Genomic DNA, 19,294 nt, shown 5'->3' with positions numbered 1-19,294 from the left:
AACTCGAATAAGTCAATGCAAACCATCATTCAATCTCATTGATCTTTTATTTTGTTATTCTATCTAAATATTAGTTTAATTGCTTAATACATACTATGTTCAAATGAAATAGATTTTTAAATAAGATAATAGATCAATCAGGTCTTTGAAAAGGTTAGAGTCAAACCTAAAAGTAAGCTTATGATAAATTATAGGTCATGCTTAAATTTGAAAATTTTTACCTGACGAAACTTTGATTTGACAAAGTCTAACTCAGCTCAACCTATTTCCACGTCTATGACTTATATCTAACTTTTTGTGTAAATTTACCTTAAAAAAATTGAAAAGTTTATATTTTAAAATTTTGTTTTAACTCACAAGTCACAATCATCGGATATTTTTTCTGTCTTCTGATTGAGTGAATTTAGATCTCCTAACTGCAAGAAATCCGGGTCCAATCAGAGTCACACGGTCCCAATATTTACCAAGAATCTCCCGCTTGGGTTATAATCTACATAAATTCACTTGACATGAAAATCTAAGCAAAATAATTTCTTTTGAAGGCAAATGGTTTAAATAATTAGTTATTGCATGATGTTGTAGAATAACAATTGCACTCAAATTTTTAACAAATGTTTATTTACATTTGGACTCAACATAAAGCAGCTTAAAGTTTCAAACTGTAATAAACAATTATCTGCTTTCTTCTCTATAGCTGCGCTCAACAGCTTCACGGTTTAGCGGTTGAATCGTTATAATAGTTTCTGGCACTGGCAACATAGGCGGTGGTGCTTCCGATCCAACAATCTTTCGACAAGTCTCGAGGAGACACTGTCTACACTTGGGACATGATGAGTGTGCCTTTAGCCATTTGTCAATGCAACAAACATGGAAACCATGATTGCATTTAGGCAAAATGCGAACCTTTTCACCTTTTATAAATTCTGAGAGACATATCACACACTCCGTATCCAAACTTGGTAATTTCAGGTCGGTTGAATAACTCACTGTTGGGAATGTCTTGAGAGCTTTCTTCTTGATTCCTTTGTTGACCAATTGAGGTGAAGAGTTGCTGCTCGAACTCGAAGAAGAGCCGTTGCTAATGGCTACATTTGAAAACCTCAAGGCACACCTTATGATGGAGTTTAATGCAAGTGAGCAAATAAGAGCACATAATAGAACTGCAAGTATCATGACTACACTTGCATCAGTTTCGCTAATGCCAAAATATAAATTTGTTGAATTGTTGTGTATGAGAGAAAGAGGGTTGGTTAGTGAATGATGATCAATTGGGCCTTGGAAGAGTAGCCTTCTTGTGTGGGATTCCACAAGAAGCTCATGCTGTGATGTAAAGGAAGTAGAAGCATACATGTTTATTTTTGATGGAGAACTTGATGAGTTTGTTATTTAGAATTTGACAAGGGATTTATATATAGGGCAGTTAGTTAATAATGTTGAATATATTGATATGGTATCTGGCTTTAATTAAAGGTTGAATAAACTATCATTTGTAGTTGGTGTTTTTTTTTTATCCCTTTTTCCCCACTTATCACTATGCTTTTTGTGCATTATTTAAATTAATGCAATCTGGCTTTATAATCAATTAGGGTCCATTTTAATTCCACTTATGGAAAGCACACAATGTAACGAGTGCACCTGGACTTAACAAGGTTCAAGACTTGAAAGGAATTAGTCCAATGTCTCATTTATGGGTCCTATGACACAAAGAAATAGAAGCAAGTGGAAATAGAACAAGTGAGTGGAAAAGGTATATTGTTTTATTTGATGCCAACGTCCTTTTGGTGGTACTCTTGTAACTACTAACAAGTTGAGGTTCAAAACATTAACATCAACTATTGAATTATAGTTGAAAAGAATAGAAAATGATTTACATTTAAATTTCTTCATAAGTATTAGTGGAGTTTAAATCAAGAATTTCCGACTCCAAAACATTTCTTTTTGCCACTTATCAATTAAAAAAGACGAGTTTTCATTTACTCACCACAAAATATTTGATACATCAATTCTTAGTGTAAAATATTTTGAAAACAACTAAAAATTATATTATTTAATGAATAATTAAATATAATAAAATTAAATGCTACTAAGTGATTGATTAAATATACAATACTCAATTTTTTATAGTAGTTAGAGAAGTTGTCACAGTTAAATAAATAATGGCCATTAATTCCACTGTCTAACTTGTTTAACAAGTAAATTAGAAACTACCTTCACAAAGTTAATTAATGATAACTAACTTTTGATCAACTAACAACTTGTTAGTTTATCTACTTGTTAGTTTAGAATAACAACATTCAATATTATATACAACTTGAGAGAGAAAGAAAGATAGAGCGAGCTTTGATAAATTTGATAAGTTGGGGAGAAAATACAGGGGAAGATAGATGAAAAATTAGAAAAGAAGAGGGCGACTATACGGGACTCATATGAACCCAGAGGTGGAGGAGAGGGTGACCTAGGAGGTCTAGGAGAGGGTAGCCAAGGAGGTGGAGGTGAGGTTGACCAAGGAGGTTTGGGAGAGTATGACCAAGGAGGTGAAGGAGAGGGTGACCTAGGAGGTGTGGGAGTAGGTCACCAAGGAGGTGGAGGAGAGAGTGAGCAAGGAGGTTCAGGTGAGTTTGACCAAAGAGGTGCAGGAGAGGGTAATCAATGACATGCATAAGAGGATGACCAAGGAGGCGTGGGAGTGTGTGATCCAAGAGATGCGGGACAGTATGGCTCAAAATGTGATTGAGGTAGATATAAGTTTGGTTAATGAACTTTCTTTTTGTTTGTCTGATTAAAAATATGTGTTGTGTGTTGTTGTTTGTGTTCTTAAAATAACTTATTATATTATTGTTACTTTCATGATGCAACAATTGAAATTGAAAGGTGTACTCTCCTACCCATATTTAAATCAATTAGACATATCTGAAAAAGTTGTTTTAGGTGGTGCAAGAATGAAAGGTTGTTATTCAGCTTCAGTCCCCCTTCACAAGATTGAGACCCTAGAGCCTTAACCAGTTCCATTGTATAGATCGACAAGCATGGTAGAGGACCTTGAAGATTCCTTTCTGATACAAATAGAACATGATTCAAAACAAAAATGTTAAATAACAAAGAGTTGTATTAGGAAAATGGTGAAGGGTGTTAGTTGGCTTGACTTAACCGTAATTCAATTATGGTGCACGTAAATATAATTTTTATGGCGATTGTAAAGTATATTCATTGTTATAATTTACCTTTAATGTCAACTTCTATGTTAACATCATTTAGGTACATGCATCAATTTTGTGCACACAAAGATTTAAAAAGTATAATTTCTTGGATAACTTATTCAATTTACCCAACATTCATCAAATGATATCCAAATGCTCATAAAAAATAAGTCAAATCAAGAGAAAATAGATTATTACCTAGGATTGTTTATCAATTTGTAAGTATATATGATTTGTGTTTTTTCTTATTGAATATTCAAGTTTTTATCCATTACTAATTATGAATGTTTATATGCAGTGGTCATTGGCAACTAATAATTATTTGTCCCAAGAAAAAATTTATAAGGGTTAATAGGTGTTTGCCGCCTACCATATAGGCGAACGTTGAAAAATTCCCAACATATGAAGATTCCTTACTTTTAGTCCTTCATTAAGACCACGTTACACTGCAATTTAAAGGATTATAGATAGAAATCATAGAGAGATAGAGAGAGAGAGAGAGAGAGAGAGAGAGAGAGAGAGAGAGAGAGAGAGAGAGAGAGAGAGAGAGAGATTACTTTTAAACCACAAACAAATGCCACCTAACTTTTATTTTAATTAAAAAATAAAAAATTACATATTGTCAAAGATCCCGCTGACTGTTCTTAATGAAGGATTAAAAGTAGGGGATGGAATCCAAACTTTTTTTATAGAGGATTTTTCAACGCTCGCTCATATGGCAGGGGAAAATACCTATAAACCCATTTTATAATTTTGTTATGCTCGTTACACCACAGTCTTGATCCAAAGATGAAAGAAATTCTTTGCGTATAAGTGGTATTTTTTGTAATATTAAAATGTTTCTTTTACTTCTGAATAAATTTTATTTAGTTTAATTGTTTTCTAACATGTAGAGCTATGGAGTAATACAATCTTATGCGTCGAAATCAAAGAAATAAAATATCCAAATTCATTTTCCCAAAAGTAAGTGGTCTTATTTGTGACATTGTTTAAATTTTCTCTAATGTATTACTTGAGTTTTGTGGGTATTAACCATTTTATACAAATTATTTGTAGTCGCGAAAACAGCCAAACTCATATGTGTGGGCACATTATGTTATGAAACATATGTTGGATATTGTCTCCGAAGACATTACAGACTCATGATCTAAGGTAATCACTTTATCCATATGCATGTAATTTATGTTGGTTAAGTTAATTTTGTTGTTGTTAGCTAGTAAACTGTTTGTTTATATACATTGTAATTGTTGTGGAGATTGAAAGTTAATTGTTGGTGTTGTTGTGTTAAACGCAATTTAAAATTTATTCAAACTATAGATATTTAACGATGAGACACCATTCACACAAGAAGATATATATGACATTTATTCACATTAGGTCAGTTGTTTCCTATATTTAAACTAATTTCTCATTTATTGACTAATAACTTAGATTAGTATGATGTAAATGTATGTGAGCAATTTTGATTGGTTGTAAACAATAAATATATTGCCTTGTTAAAAACATGTGTATTCTGTCACAAAATATGTGATAGGTTTTTGTCCATTGTTTGTTGAAAACATGTCACAACATGTAAATATAGATTCTCACAACATAATATTTTTGATATTAATTATGCATATATTTTTAAAATGTATGGATCACACCTCAATTGTTAAATTTATATTTTTTTAGAATATTGTAAATCTTGGTTAAAAAAATTCTTTGAAAAAGTTTGTCTCCGCTTGAAAAATATCTTAATCTAAAGTACTACCTCTGGTTTTTATTACAAGTCATTTTGGCATTTTCACACATATTAAGAAAAATAATAACTATTATATGAAATAGGTAAATTATAAAAGATTTTACTAAATTGTTCTTCATTAATTATATGGGAAAGACAAATTAAAATATCTTGAAGAAAGAGAATAATAAATGCTTAAGGGTATAATAGAAAAAATAATATTAATGATTCATTAAAATTGTAAAACGACTTATAATAAAACACAATTTTTTTTCTCCAAAGCGACTTATAATAAAAAACGTATGGAGTAGAATGAATATCTGAAAACTTAAATTAACTAAAGCAAATTGTAATTAACTATTTAAAATTATAGCTTTTATCTTTTAGGTAGGAAATCTAGTTGGTGCAAAATTGAAGCAAATTCCCAATACAGTTGTTACTAGGTTTTGTCACAACCCTTTATACTACATATTGTAATCTATTTTTTTTTTTATTCACAAAAATACAAGATTGTGATCGTACAGAAAAAGTGTCATATTTTGCATTTTATTAAACAATAGTGGTACTTTCGTCCTAATATTCTATACTATAATATGATAGCTGCTTTACACTTGCATTTATACAAACTTTTTTATAGGATGTGGAAATATCACCATTGATTATAAAATAAATGATTGAGATTTGATTAAAAGTCATTATTTTTCAAGTTTCAACTTAACAAGTTGCTGGATTTCATGCTCTAATAAATCTTTGATGATAAGTGTCGCATTTTCATCAACTAGAGGAAAGTGAAAAAGAGTATAGGAAATTTCAATACCTACTCAGAGATCACAATAATTTTTAAACTCCAAAGTCTGAAGTAAACTGATGGAAAAGAATTATAGTATTCCTAGTTGTAGTTCATTTATATTATCTTCTTCCAAAATCTTGTGTTTCGATCTTTCTTTTTGATTTTTTAAATTTGAATAATTTGCTTGCCTTTGTTAGGCTTTCTTTTGCTTCATTGGTTTGATATTTATCTTGAAAAAATTAATCTCAATCCACCCCTTAATCTCTTACTTACCTGACAAAATTCGAATTTTGCTCATTGCTTCCGTAGATGTACTTCCAGAAGCACATTTTTTTTTAAAAAAAAATTATTTGTTTCCGTAGGTACATCTACGAAACGTGTTTAGACAGAGTATTCCGTAAATGCATCTACGGAACACTCTGTTAAATTTTCAAATGACATACATTTGACTCCAAAACTCAATTTTTATAACACCATGAAAAACTCAATTACAATAAATTAAAGTAATGCAATTTAAACGCAATAGGAAACAGTACACCAAAAAACACATCGTATAAATCATCGAATAATAATGTTGAATACATATATCAAAATCTCGTACATAAATGAAATCAAAATACATATATCAAATAAATCACAGGCATCACTACTGTGTATACGCAACACTTAAATCGGTATACTAAGATAAAAATTGGATCAAAATAGATAACCAAATGAATCAATTTGTATATTGAATTATGATCGTCTTACACGAGAAGTGTAAGCGTACAATATATCATCAATACAATGTGAATTTTAAAGTCACAGTTCCAAGTCTTAATCAACAAGAGAAATTCGATGCACCAATCTAGCAAAACCTACACTTATACACTAAATTGCTATGAAGGCAATAAGCCTAACAACATATGATTCTACGAAAGTGATAAAATAACTTAAACATGCCATTTTAAGAAAATAAACTAGACAGAGAGAGAAGAGAGTACGCGCGATATATAAAGGTTCAGCTATCGTTCTCACTAAGCCCACTCCACTCTCCAATGGTTTTCCATTTAAATTTTTTGTCTTCCGCTTTTGACAAAATTACAAGATGTTCAGTACAATCATTATTCGAATAATGAAAATATAAAATTTTCTATTTGAATCCTCGTTGACTTGTACACAATATCCAACACTGAATCCTCACAAAATCTTTATTTGAATTGTCTTTAATCTTCCATCTCCATGAATGTTGATACAAAGTCTTCTTTTTGAAGCGATCGTTACTCAATCGTACCGGTATCTTGAGCTTTGGCATGTATAAATATTGAGAAGAACTCGCATTTTGTCTGTTGGCTTCCACACAGTAGTACCAAAGTAATTCTGAAGAAAAGAACCTCCTTCTTTACCAATGGACTTGGCCAAACCAGCCACGACCATACATACAATTTACAAACCTCTCTAATCTCAAGAAATCTTCAAATAAATGTTAATAAGAATAACAAACCTCCTCATAGATCTCACGCCTCGAAGATGAGAGTTAGATGCAAACGAAAACGGATAAAGAAAGAGGTAAAGATGAAAGATTTTGTTTGCAAACACTCAAAACTAAATTTAAAACTCTTTTGAAAATTGAGAGGACAAGTTTTTTTATCATATATTAAAGATAAACCATTCATTTATAATTGTGTGATAGACTCTTCCTTTCAATATATTTCAACATATTTTTCTATATAAAGGCTAACACATTCGTTCACATTTTCAATAAACCTAACTCATTTCCCCTCCAAACTCCATCTTCCATTCTTGTTGCGTTGTTGTACCATTGACCATGAAGGTTTAAGATTTGAAGATACTAAAATGGTATATTAAAAAATATGGTTTGAAGATTAATATCAAGTTTCACTTTATCAAGTAAACGGTATGTTTGAAACTTAAAATTGATCTTCAACGCCAAAAATTTTAAGATATATAGTAAAAAATGAATGAAGATATTGCAATGTAAAAGTGTCATAAAATGATTGAAAAACTAAATTGTATGCGCTGAGAATCGAAGCGAGTCCCTAAGAAAGACATTACCTCATGGTTAAAAAATCTTATCGTGGTGAAATGTAAATTAATTTTGATTTTATAAAAACGTGTCATATTCCCCCACGATTGAAAAATCTAATCATGGAAAAATGTGTCTTGAAAATAAAGAAAACAAAGCATCTAAATGAATAGATTCCATCACATTGAACAATATGGCCGAGTTAAAAGTAGTATAAAAGAAAAGAAATCTAACAAAGTTAAAAAAAACATTTAATTCTGAAAATTCCAATAGAAAGATCAAAACACAAGATTGTATTAGAAGATAATATAAATGAACTGCAAGTAGGAATTTTTTTTTTTTTAACCTCACACTTACTTTGTAATTTTAATATTATTGTGATATGTGACTAGGTATTCAAATGACTCTTTTTCTTTTTCACTTTTCTCTATTTGATAAAATTATGATACTTCTCATTAAAGAGTTTATTAAATATTCTAAAGTGAATTAGAGGATGAAATTTGGTTGAAAAATTGAACTATATATTATAAAAATAATGACTTTTAGTCACGTCTTAATCATTTATTTTTCTAATCAACGGTTAAATTTCCACTCCTTATAAAAGAATTGTATTAATGCAAGTGTAAAGCAACTATCGTTATAGTTCGGAATGTTCGGAGTAAAGTGCCACTATTCAATAACAAAATGCAAATAATCACACTTGTAAGATCACAATCTTGTTTCTTTTTGTAAAAGAATATCAAAATCTTATTCTTTTTTGTCGTATAAAGGAGTGTAACAAAACATTGTAACAGCAACAACAGCAACAGTATTCGGAATTTGTTTGAAATTTGTATCAACTAGATTTCCTCTCTAAAAGATAAAAGCTACAATTTTAAATGTAGTAAACTACGATTTTGATATATTTAGTTAAAAAATTTAGGTATTCTATTTCAGACTAAGACTTTTTTTTTGTGGTATTGATATATTTTTCAAGTGGAGCGTTAGCCTTTTTTTTTTTAAAAGAAAATTTCACAATCAAGAAATCAAAATAAAATATAATAAATGAAGTGTGATCCATAAACTTCAAAAATATATGTATAATTATTTTAAAAATTAATTCTGAGAAAAAAATATACACTGACAATGTAAAAAAAATTACACCGTCAAACATCATAATCATGTATTATGTCAAATCATACTGATATTTTTAATTTAGTTGTGTGACATAGGGCCCGTTTAATTCAGCTTTAAAAAATAGATTTTTTCTTTATATTTTTGAAAATAGATTTTCCAAAATCGTTTTTTAAAATATTACAAGTTTTTTTATATTCGTTTTTTCTAAAATGAAACATTAATTTGGACATCCTATAACATAAAGATACATTATTGAAGACAAAAACTTAGTCAAAATTGTAGTTTTTTGAAAAAGTTGTATTTTAAAAATAATTTTTATGAAAATCTATTTGAAATAGCTTCAAAATTAAGTGATTTTTTTAAAATTTTGATATCCAATTTTTTTCCATAAATAAATCAAATACCTAAAATCACATTTTAAGAATAACTATTCAAACAAAATTTTCATTGGAAGCTTTTATAAAAAGTTTCTTTGTAAAAAAAATTCACAAAATTATGTAACACTATAAAAATCATTTTTTAAAAAAGCCAAAACAAACGGACCTATAGTTGAATAATGAATCTCTAATGGATGACAATGTAAAATTATTTTACACTGTCAGTACTCTATCTCTAATCTCATATTTAAATAACTTTTAAAAAATTTATTTAATGAGAAAATGAAATATGCATTATAGTGTGAAATATTTTTACACTGTCAACCAATACAAGATATGTATCCCGCCAAATCACGCTTTTAATTTTAAAATACTGATATGACTTGATAAATTTATGGATATGTATTAATAGTGTAAAATAGTTCTACACGGTCATTCAATAAAAAATCAACAATATGCCAATATCATCAAAATAATTTTAAAATTTAAGTGTGATTTTGCCGAATATACGTCGATGATTGGTTGATAGTATAAAATTATTTCACTTCACAGTGCATATTGAAAAAATATATATCTTTCACTTTTGCTTTTGAAATGTGAAAATAGAGTAGGTAATTTAATATACTTTGATCAAGCTAGATATGAACTTCGCAAAAGCTTGGGAGGAAGACCGTAAGATCTATCTAATGGATCCCATGAGGGTACTTTAGATGCATCACCTCCTAACAAATCAGAAAGTCTAGGGGCTCTAGTACAACCAAATTCCATAACACATGGGAACCACACGGCGAAGAGCCTAACGGGCCACAAACTTGCAGGCTTGCGTCTCCCCAATAACGCAAGGATGTTTATATCATCCTTTAAAGTAGACAATTTCTTTATAGATTTTTTGGGGTGAGAATCCCTGCTGAAAATTTCATAATATCCCTGATTTCAGATATGCATCTTCGAAATCACTTTTTTTTATTTTTTCTCAGAATTCGAAGATGCATTTTCAAAAACACTTATTTTTTGGTGTTTTCGAAGATATATCTCCAAAAACATGCCATGGTTTCTTCTCTGAAACAAAAACCCATTTTTTTTCTTTTTCTGTTATCGTCAGATCGGATGGTTTGGTAGTTAGTGTGTTAAGGGCACTTTTATTTTGTTTAAAGGAGAGGCATTGAGTTTTAACATTGTTTTGTGTTGTTTGGCTGTTTTTTGGGTTTGTGCTTTGGGTTGCATCTCTGCTAAAGCTTCGGTTGTAATTGGTAGAGGTGTTTCGTAGCCCTTGTTTCTATGTGCTTAGAGGAGTTTGATCGAATCGGGGCATTTTTAGAAAGAGTATTGTTGTAAATAGCAAAAACTTGATGAAAAAGAGCATCGGCAAGCCTTGGTAGATGGGGTCGATGTAGTGACTACAACGTGATGATATTTCGGAAGTGCACTTTCGGAAATGCATCTCCGAATGCACTTTTTTTTTCTTTAAAAAATGATTTTTTTCGGAAGTGCATATCTGAAATCACTTTTTTTCAAAAAAAATGTGCCTTCGGGGATGCACTTCAGAAATATAAGGGTATTTTGAGGTTTTCACTGCGGTTCCTAAGAAAACAGGGGGGGTCTATAAAGAAATTGTCTTAAAGTATTTGTCAACGAGAAATATTCTAGTATCGTGGAACCTAAGATGAATATGCTCTAGAAGGACACCTAATAAAAAAATATCAACCATATGATCCTATACTGAGAGGTCATTTTAGCAAAAGAACCAAGACGAAAACAACAACAGCACCAAGAATCAAGTTTTATCAGACTAAGTGGGGTCAGTTAAATGGATCAAATTATATCATGTTGTTATATCAAAAACTATGTTTCTATCCAATTGTTAGTCTCGAGATCTTTCTTTTATTTTTTTTCTTTTTCTTCTTATACTTCTAGTTGTTTGACTCGTGTTATTTGATATATTCTCCTTACAATAGAACCTACATGTCTTATCTTTACATGCCCAAAGCACCTAAGCCTATTTCCACCATCTTTTTCTACTATAGGTGTTACCCTATTATTCTTTTTAATATTATCACTTTTATTTTATCTCGTCTAGTCATACCACACATCCAACACAATATTCTTGTCACTAATACACTTACCTTATTCTCCTGTTAGTTCTTAACCATCCAATATTTTATCATATACAACATTGCAAGTCTTACTAATCTTAAACCAGTTTTACCTTCAGCTCAAGCGGCACTTCTGTGTTATATAAAACCTTTCTATGTAGCGATAAATAGTGTGTAGCTATTTTGTAAATTAATCGTGAGAATTAGGGAAGCAGTTACGTGTTCAAACAGAATCACCAAGGTTATGGAAAATGAATTGAAATGGGGCCTACATAACCACCAGTAGCATTTAACAAATCGATTTTAAGAACTAATTGTTAGGTGCAAGTGTGAATGGTTAAAGTCTCACATTTCCTCTGAATGGGTGAAATGTTGAATTTATAAGAGAGATGATTTATTTACCTAACACCTTAAGGTTTTGGGTTGAGATGTGGTGTCTCACTCTCTTGTGATCCTGACGCATTGGTCCCATTGGTGCTTCTGATTCTCCCAGACTCCCCAACAGTGGTATCAAAGTCGTGGTTCGGCTTGGTGGGGGAGTGGGAGCTGGAACTAGTGTTGGATCTTGTTATAGGATGTGGGAGACTCACACTTGTGAGGGAGAATGTTGGGTGCAAGTGTGAGCGGTTAAAGTCCTACATTGCCTATGAATGGATGGAATTTTGGATTTATAATAGGCATAACTCATTTACCTAAAACCTTAAGATTTTGAGTTGAGATGTGGTGTCTCCCTCTCTTGTGGTCTTGGAGCATTACTCTCATTGGTGCTCCTGATTCTCCCAGACTCCTCAATACTAATATGGTAAATTAGTGACTATACATACATTGGCTACTGACTATAAATTATCATGTTAAAGTGTATTGGTGTAGTTATGAGGCTTTTACATACGATCCATAGTGACTAATTGCAAATTTTCATGTTGTTAACAAACATCACAAGATTTAGTCATGGCCTCTGTGGCACGACACCACATGTCATATATAAATATTAGATGAATTCATGAAATGGGTCATTTTCTAACATATTCTCATAATCCGTGTTAAACCTTTCCTATTTCACTCTCATTTCCAATAACTTCAATATGTAACACACATTATCATGTGTTATTATAGCTCATGCTTTATTTTAGAATATTTAATATAATTTATCAAAAATCTAATTCAATTCTCATGGAAATGATACTTTTCTTATCACTTACTACTAGTTTGAATTTACTACTAGTTTGAATGTGTAGACTTACTTGCACATGCATAACGAAGCAACAAAATTGTTGGAGCTGTTTTAGGGATTGTATGATTAAACTTTAATTTTTCATCTTAACTAGTGAAATAATTCATTTGAGCAATTGAGCTATTTTTTCCTCAAGTGAAACGACTTGTTGCGTCAGAAACCCTCCATGCACAAGTTGATTTCCACGAAATACGAAGAAGATCTAGAACTAGAAAAACAACATTCAGAATCTTTAGGATAATTTAGAAAATTTCTTTACCCACCTCCCTATGGGTGGTCACCTCCTGCGAAAAACCAAAACTACCCTGCTTCGGAAGTTCATTTCCAAAAGCGTGTTTTTTTAAAAAAATTGACTTACTTCGGAAGTTCATTTCCGAAACAATTATTTCGGAAGTTCACTTCCGAAATACTGCGATTTCTGCAGATTTATCAAAACACTCCCCCTCCCCCAATCATTTACCCTAAATCAAAACAAAAAGTGGCAGAGGCGAAAATTTGTGCAAACAGAATTCCAAAGCTGCATCAAGGCTCCAATCACACTGCTAAACAACATTCAAAAGCCCTCAATCCTAACACTTTGTAAGTTTTGAAATTTTTAGATCTATTATTCAAATGCATGTTATTTAGGGTTTTAATTGCATAAATGATATATGGCTAGGTTGTTAGTAGTATTTAGGTTGTTTAGAAGCATTTTGATTTGGTTTGAAGGTTGATTTAGGGGTCTGCCATGGAAGTTGCAGGAAATTGCATCGCAGGGGTGTTTCGAAAGTTCATTTCCGAAAACACCTCCATCCCAGTTTTCGGAAATGAACTTCCGAAATATATCAGAAGTTCAAATTTTTTTGTTTTTTATTTTGCGCATATTAATCGATTTCAATTGTTTACAGGAACATGTCTTCTAGAGAGGGCGCTAAGGGAAGAAAGGATTCTTCAAAGAAAGAGGTGAAGGAGGTGAAGGAGGTGAAGGAGAAGAAGAAGGTTTCGACCGGCTCTACTTCTCGTTCCCAGGGGGCCCGGGGCCCGGATGCTCAAGCTCAATCTTCAGGCGTGAGAGTCGTGATCAACGCTGATGGTTCTGAGACTGAGTGGGATGAGGATTGGTATAATTATCTTCATTCGGAGGAGTTCGCTCGTCGGGAAGAATAACGTGTTTTTTTTGTTTGATGTGTATTTTGTAACGCTCGTCGGGCAGAATAACATGTTTTTGTTTTGTTTTGTTCTGATTTCGGATTGTATCGCACAGTGTATTTGTATTGGATTTATCATGTTAGTTTTTGGAAGTGGTAACCGGGGTCGGAACATATGACGGATGAGGTGGATGTCTGGAGGAAGTAGAACTGGAGATACGTCCACCACGAGACAAAGTAGCCAATCAATGTAAGCTATAGTTTATGATTATCATCTGGGGAGGTCATTTCTAAAAAATCAAGATTAAAAATAATAAGATTTTTTTTCCAATTTTTTGTAATGACGTCCCCTGATGATAATGATAAATTATAGCTTACATTGATTGGCTCCTTTGTCTCGCGGTGGACGTACCTCCGGGTCTTCTTCCTCCGGACATCCACCTCCTCCGTCATATGTTTCGGCTCCGGTTACACCTCCTCCGTCATTTGTTACTTTCAGTTGTACGTATTTTTATTAAAATAATAAATAAACCTTTTGAAATTTGGAAGCCTTTTTTTCTCCCCACCACTCTCTCATCCCCACCTACCCGTGTTTAACAATATGTAACTTTAATTTTATGTAATATTATCGTTGTAATTTTCACCCGATTAAATAAAGCGAATTGTTCATTTTCTTCTGTCCAGACCTATTTTCGGAAGTGCATTTCCGAATTCCTCCAAGGGGGGTGCGCTCGGAGATGAACTTCCGAAACATCACATTTTCTGAAAAGTGACTTTATTTCGGAGATGCATCTCCGAAATCAATATTTTATATTAAAAAAAACACGTTTTCGGAAGTTCATTTCCGAAAACACCTTTTTTCCAAAAAAAAGTACCGTTTCGGAAATGAACTTCCGAAACAAGGGGTATTGTGGTAAATTCACCGGAGGTGGCCAAGAAGGTTGGGAGGTGGGTGAAGAAATTCTCATAATTTAACAAGTTTGTTCTTTGTTTCAAACACCTATTCCTAAACTTAGCAAGTTGGAGTATAAATTGAACAACAAGAAGAAGGAGAAGAAGAAACCATAGCTAATCAAGATATCATTGGCATTTCCAATGGCTAAGCAAGAAACATTATAGATTATGCAATCTTTGATCCTAATGTTGTGAATACTAGTATCAATAAATCAAATATTACTATCACCCAATTTGAATTCAAGCCTATGATGTTCCAAATGGTGCAAGCTATTGGACAATACAGAAATGCTGCAACTGATGATTCTTATCTTCCCTTGAATCATTTCGTTAAAGTTGCAAGCAATTTCAAAATCCCTAAGAAAAGTTGGCCCAACTCCTTTGATCCAAATTCCATAGCCACATGGAATGAATTGACTGAAAAAATTTAGCCAAATATTTCCCACTTGTCAAAATGTGAAACAAAATCACTTCATTTTGACAAGAGGGAGACGATTCTTTATTTGATGCTTAGGAAAATTTCAAAAAGTTGTTGAGGCGATGTCCCCATCGTGGTATTTTAATTTTGGCTTAAATTCACTTTTGGTCCCTATAAGTTAGCGAGTTTTTTATTTTTGTCCCTGTAAGTTTTTTATTTGGTCGAGTCCTGATAACTTAGTTTTTGCTTGCGGTTTAGTTCGTAAAGCCAAAATCCGCAGAAAAATTTGCAATTTTCCTGCGGATTTTGATTTGAGGGACTAAAACGATCGCGAAAGTGAAATATAGGGACTCAGACCAAAAAAAAAACTTAGAAGGACGAAAATTAAAAACTCACTAACTTACAGGAACCAAATGTGCATTTAAGCCATTAATTTTTATACAATATGATACTTTCTCCAATGGTCTAATGTCATCTTTAAGAAACATGTTGGATATATCATTTGGTAGAGCATTATTATTCAAATCATACACTTGGGGTTTTGAATTGATTGAAATTGTCACTACCAACAACACGAGCTACATTTGCTATTATCACTTAAAAACTAGCCAAAGGTCATGAAGTCAATGAGACTTTATGTTAAACCCGTGTTATTTCTATCTTATTAGCATAACTTTACTACATGACACACAATCACTTGTTACAATAGCTCATGCATTATTTTACAAGTTTAAATGATTTATCAAAATGTTTAATTCAATCCTAGTGGGGTTGATATTTTTCTTATCACTTACTATTAGTTTGATTGTGTATACTTACTTGCACATGCATAAAAAGAAATAGCTTTGAAAGAGAAATAGATTGTTGCCACAATGAAGGATTGAAGTTGTTTCAAGAGCAAAGAGGTTGACGTCATGGAAGACCAAGAGATACTCAAAGATCAGAAAACAAAGTCCAGTGCCTTAACATTAATCTTGACAACATATCGATCAAACTCAACATTGACCTAGGCAGATCAACAAATTATGGTAAGCCAAAAAAAAGGTCGTCATACTCTAAAGACTGCTTACTGAGAAATTCTCACCTCACCATCATAGTGGTTAAAACGAGGAAAATGCTTGTTTGAAGTTTCCAATCATCTAAACTTATATGATAGTCCTGCCTTATCATCAAATAAAATTTATCTTTCACACACATTTACTCAATTATATTACTAACAAGGCCTTTTGAAGCCACCACAAAAAAGATTCAAAACAAAATATTATTGAATCATTGGACACACTTGATAATTGCACATTTAAATATCAAAGATAAGGCCCATTTGAGGCATAGTAAAAAATGAAGAAAGCAACAGAACAACCAACAAAAGCGATGTCGGTTCCCTCCTCCAAACAAAATGTTACACCTCTTATACAAGTCTCCCATGATAGAAAAGGAATATATCTTATTGATTGGCAATCAATAAGTAAAACACTCCCCAAAGTAGTCCACCATATGTCCAAGACCGTAGCCAAGAAGAGGAGAAGGCAGAGGACATCTCTTGGCTAGGAAAACTCCTATTGTAGAGACACGCGAAAAAGATAAATAAATTCTTAACAAATTAAGAAAGGACGCAATATGTAGGCACATTTGATTACTGACAAATGGAAAGGGGTAAGGGTGTCAACCAAAATACACAATGTAAAGTCGAATACAAATATCATAGATCTAAATAAAGACAAAAAATTAACAAAGACACCGGGCACAAATTCCCAAGTTAGCGGTTATTCATCCACTCATCCACTATATTTTTATACACATATAGACCCACGGTCTTTATGATAATTCAATTATGAAGTGTGTTATTCTATTTTTGAAACTCAATACACAATTTGGTAAGGTGAGAGTTCTCAGTGATCAGAATCACAATCTCTTCAGCATCTCGAAACCAACTTTCTTCATGAAGTCTTTTTAATTCATCATTTCCCACAATACGGGACGCCATTATCCCTTCAACTTCCATAGTGGGCCTTTGTCGGGGAACCCCATCAAATAATTTGTTCCTCTAGGATATTCGGTAGACTATGCCAAATAAATTTCATCAAAACTTAAAGGAAGGTTCAAATGAATTTTGCAACCTTACCAGATGTTTGATCCTCAATGAGCTCAACAACACACACAAAAAACCACAGTTCAACTATGTTGACCCTGCCATTGGGGGCTACAGTTACGATTTAGGCCAAGGCCTAATATACTTCAATCAAGCATTGTATGAATCTCGCAAGAGCTTAGGACAAAGATCGTTGAATCTATCTAACAGACTCCACATATATCCTTTAAATGCATCTCCGCCTCCAAACATCTCTGAAAGTCTAAGGACATTGATATGTGATAAGTGCCAAAATGTCGTTATTTTGAGTATATAATTGTGGCACTTATCGATTCTATTCTTTTGGTTTTTGTAATAAAATTTTAACTTTTGAGTAAGTATTCGTATTCTTGAGTTTTGATTCATTTTGTGTACCGTTTAATAGTTTTCCTTTTTTTATAGGTATTTATGTATATCGGAGCCTCGAGGAATAAAGTGTCGAAGGCACGGCTTTGATTTTGCAGGTTTGGAGCGATAAAATGAAAATCATGCAGAAGCTCGCTTAGCCACCTTCAAGCACGCTTCCATAGGCTCAAAATAAGAATGAGAAAAATCATCAATTCGGTTTCCATTTGGTCATTGTTAGATAAAGCATTGAATAAGTTTTTCAACGCTTCGAACCAGGCGCAATTCGGAGTTACGGTTTTCAAGTTATGGCAAAAACAAAATTTTATTTTTTTCTGCTACTCGCTTAGCAATCTAAGCTCTCTAAGCAAGATTGCCTGAGACAGCAGCTAGTTAAAAGGGGCAAAAATCACATTTTTTAGGTTATGTTTTGGGGTATTTGTTCCCAACTCATCAAACTATCATTTTTAGGTTAGATTAGGTTAGAAAACAACTATGGAGCTTGCATTTGGATGATTGGAGGTGGATTGAGCGTCGAACGAAGCTAACAAACCGAGAGATTTTTGGTTCATTTCTCTTCCTCTTTGTGTTTTCTCTTATAGTTGGGTTTTGTGAATGTATTTGTTTCGAACTCGTGTAGATTTGTCGTCCATGGCGTTATATAAAACTTGCTTTATAAATCTATGTTGATTGTTGTCTTAGATTTTTACTCTGTGCTCGGGATTTGGGTTGCTTTAGAGATAAACTTCTTGAATCCTTATCTAGGATGATTATCTGTTAGTTTCTGAACTCTAGAAATAGATTTAGAGCTTACAATCACTTGTGTATCAGTCCTCAATGCTTTCGTATTTGAGTGGCGTGCGAGAGATCGTCGACACGAGAATACGGATGTTCTCGCGATTTTGTGTTAGAGATAACCTTAGTTGTGAGTTGATCTCGTAGGTGCTCCATAGATGGACACTGATGTGAAAGATACGTGATGACATAGACGACTATTGTAGGTTGAGTATAACTGGTCGATAAGTTTCAGTTTGTGAGAAGTTGATTGTATGCAAAGCTTGATAAATCTTATCTTTCCGAAGAATGAATTATTTTGTGTTGATATTTACTTTTCTGTTTTTATACTTTTGTTCATTCAAATCCAAGTTTGAAACTGTAGAAACCGTTGAATGGCATTCTAACGACCACCTCTGTGGACACGATAATTTCCAGATTTCCAAATCTTTTGTTGATTGCCCTGTACTCGCATCAACAGTACGATTCAATCCCAAAAACACATATGAACCATATCACAAGGAGTCTCGCAGATTGTAGGATTCAAAATTGCATAATACTGATGGCAAGTCATTTATGCCACCCACTTCAGAGCAGCTATTCATTAAGAATATTCTAGTATCGTAGAACCTAAGATATACCTGCTCGAGAAAGACACATGATCAGGGTTGTCATAAAGTTTTGGAACGTCTGATCATATTTTTAATGATCTTCTAACATTTGTTCACTAATATAATTGTAAGGGGCAAAAGGTTTTAGAGTTACGAGGACCTTGTTATGTACCTTACTATAAAGGTAAATGAAGGCATCATATTCAATTACATACTATTCCGAGTCTAAATATCTCTCACTTCTACATGTCACTAACTTGAGGATCAGAGTATTTGTAGATACCTCACATCAGACTGGAGCATCAAGACACTAGATCAATCACCAGAATTTACTGTGAGGTTCTCTGCTTCATTTGTAAACTAGATAGATAGGTGTTTCTCAAA

General features: G+C 32.6%; 1 protein-coding gene and 1 non-coding gene across 2 annotated transcripts; both read right to left on the bottom strand.

Moving 5' to 3' along the window:
- Nucleotides 1–547: 547 nt before the first annotated feature.
- Nucleotides 548–1,419, bottom strand: LOC131607594 (RING-H2 finger protein ATL78-like). The gene has a single exon (XM_058879575.1). The coding sequence runs from the start codon at nucleotides 1,348–1,350 to the stop codon at nucleotides 673–675; it is 678 nt and encodes a 225-aa protein (XP_058735558.1). The 5' UTR covers nucleotides 1,351–1,419; the 3' UTR covers nucleotides 548–672.
- Nucleotides 1,420–15,085: 13,666 nt separating this feature from the next.
- On the bottom strand, nucleotides 15,086–15,192 carry LOC131608415 (small nucleolar RNA R71). The gene has a single exon (XR_009285677.1). It is a non-coding gene; the product is annotated as a small nucleolar RNA R71 (small nucleolar RNA).
- Nucleotides 15,193–19,294: the final 4,102 nt, after the last annotated feature.

Source organism: Vicia villosa, linkage group LG5 (genome assembly GCF_029867415.1).
Source record: "Vicia villosa cultivar HV-30 ecotype Madison, WI linkage group LG5, Vvil1.0, whole genome shotgun sequence".
NCBI classification, from domain to species: Eukaryota; Viridiplantae; Streptophyta; class Magnoliopsida; order Fabales; family Fabaceae; genus Vicia; species Vicia villosa.
This window is presented reverse-complemented; position numbering and strand designations above follow the sequence as displayed.

What these genes read in the sequence shown, in the direction of transcription:
- LOC131607594 (XM_058879575.1), bottom strand. Translation starts at nt 1,350, where the DNA reads ATGTATGCTTCTACTTCCTTTACATCACAGCATGAGCTTCTTGTGGAA.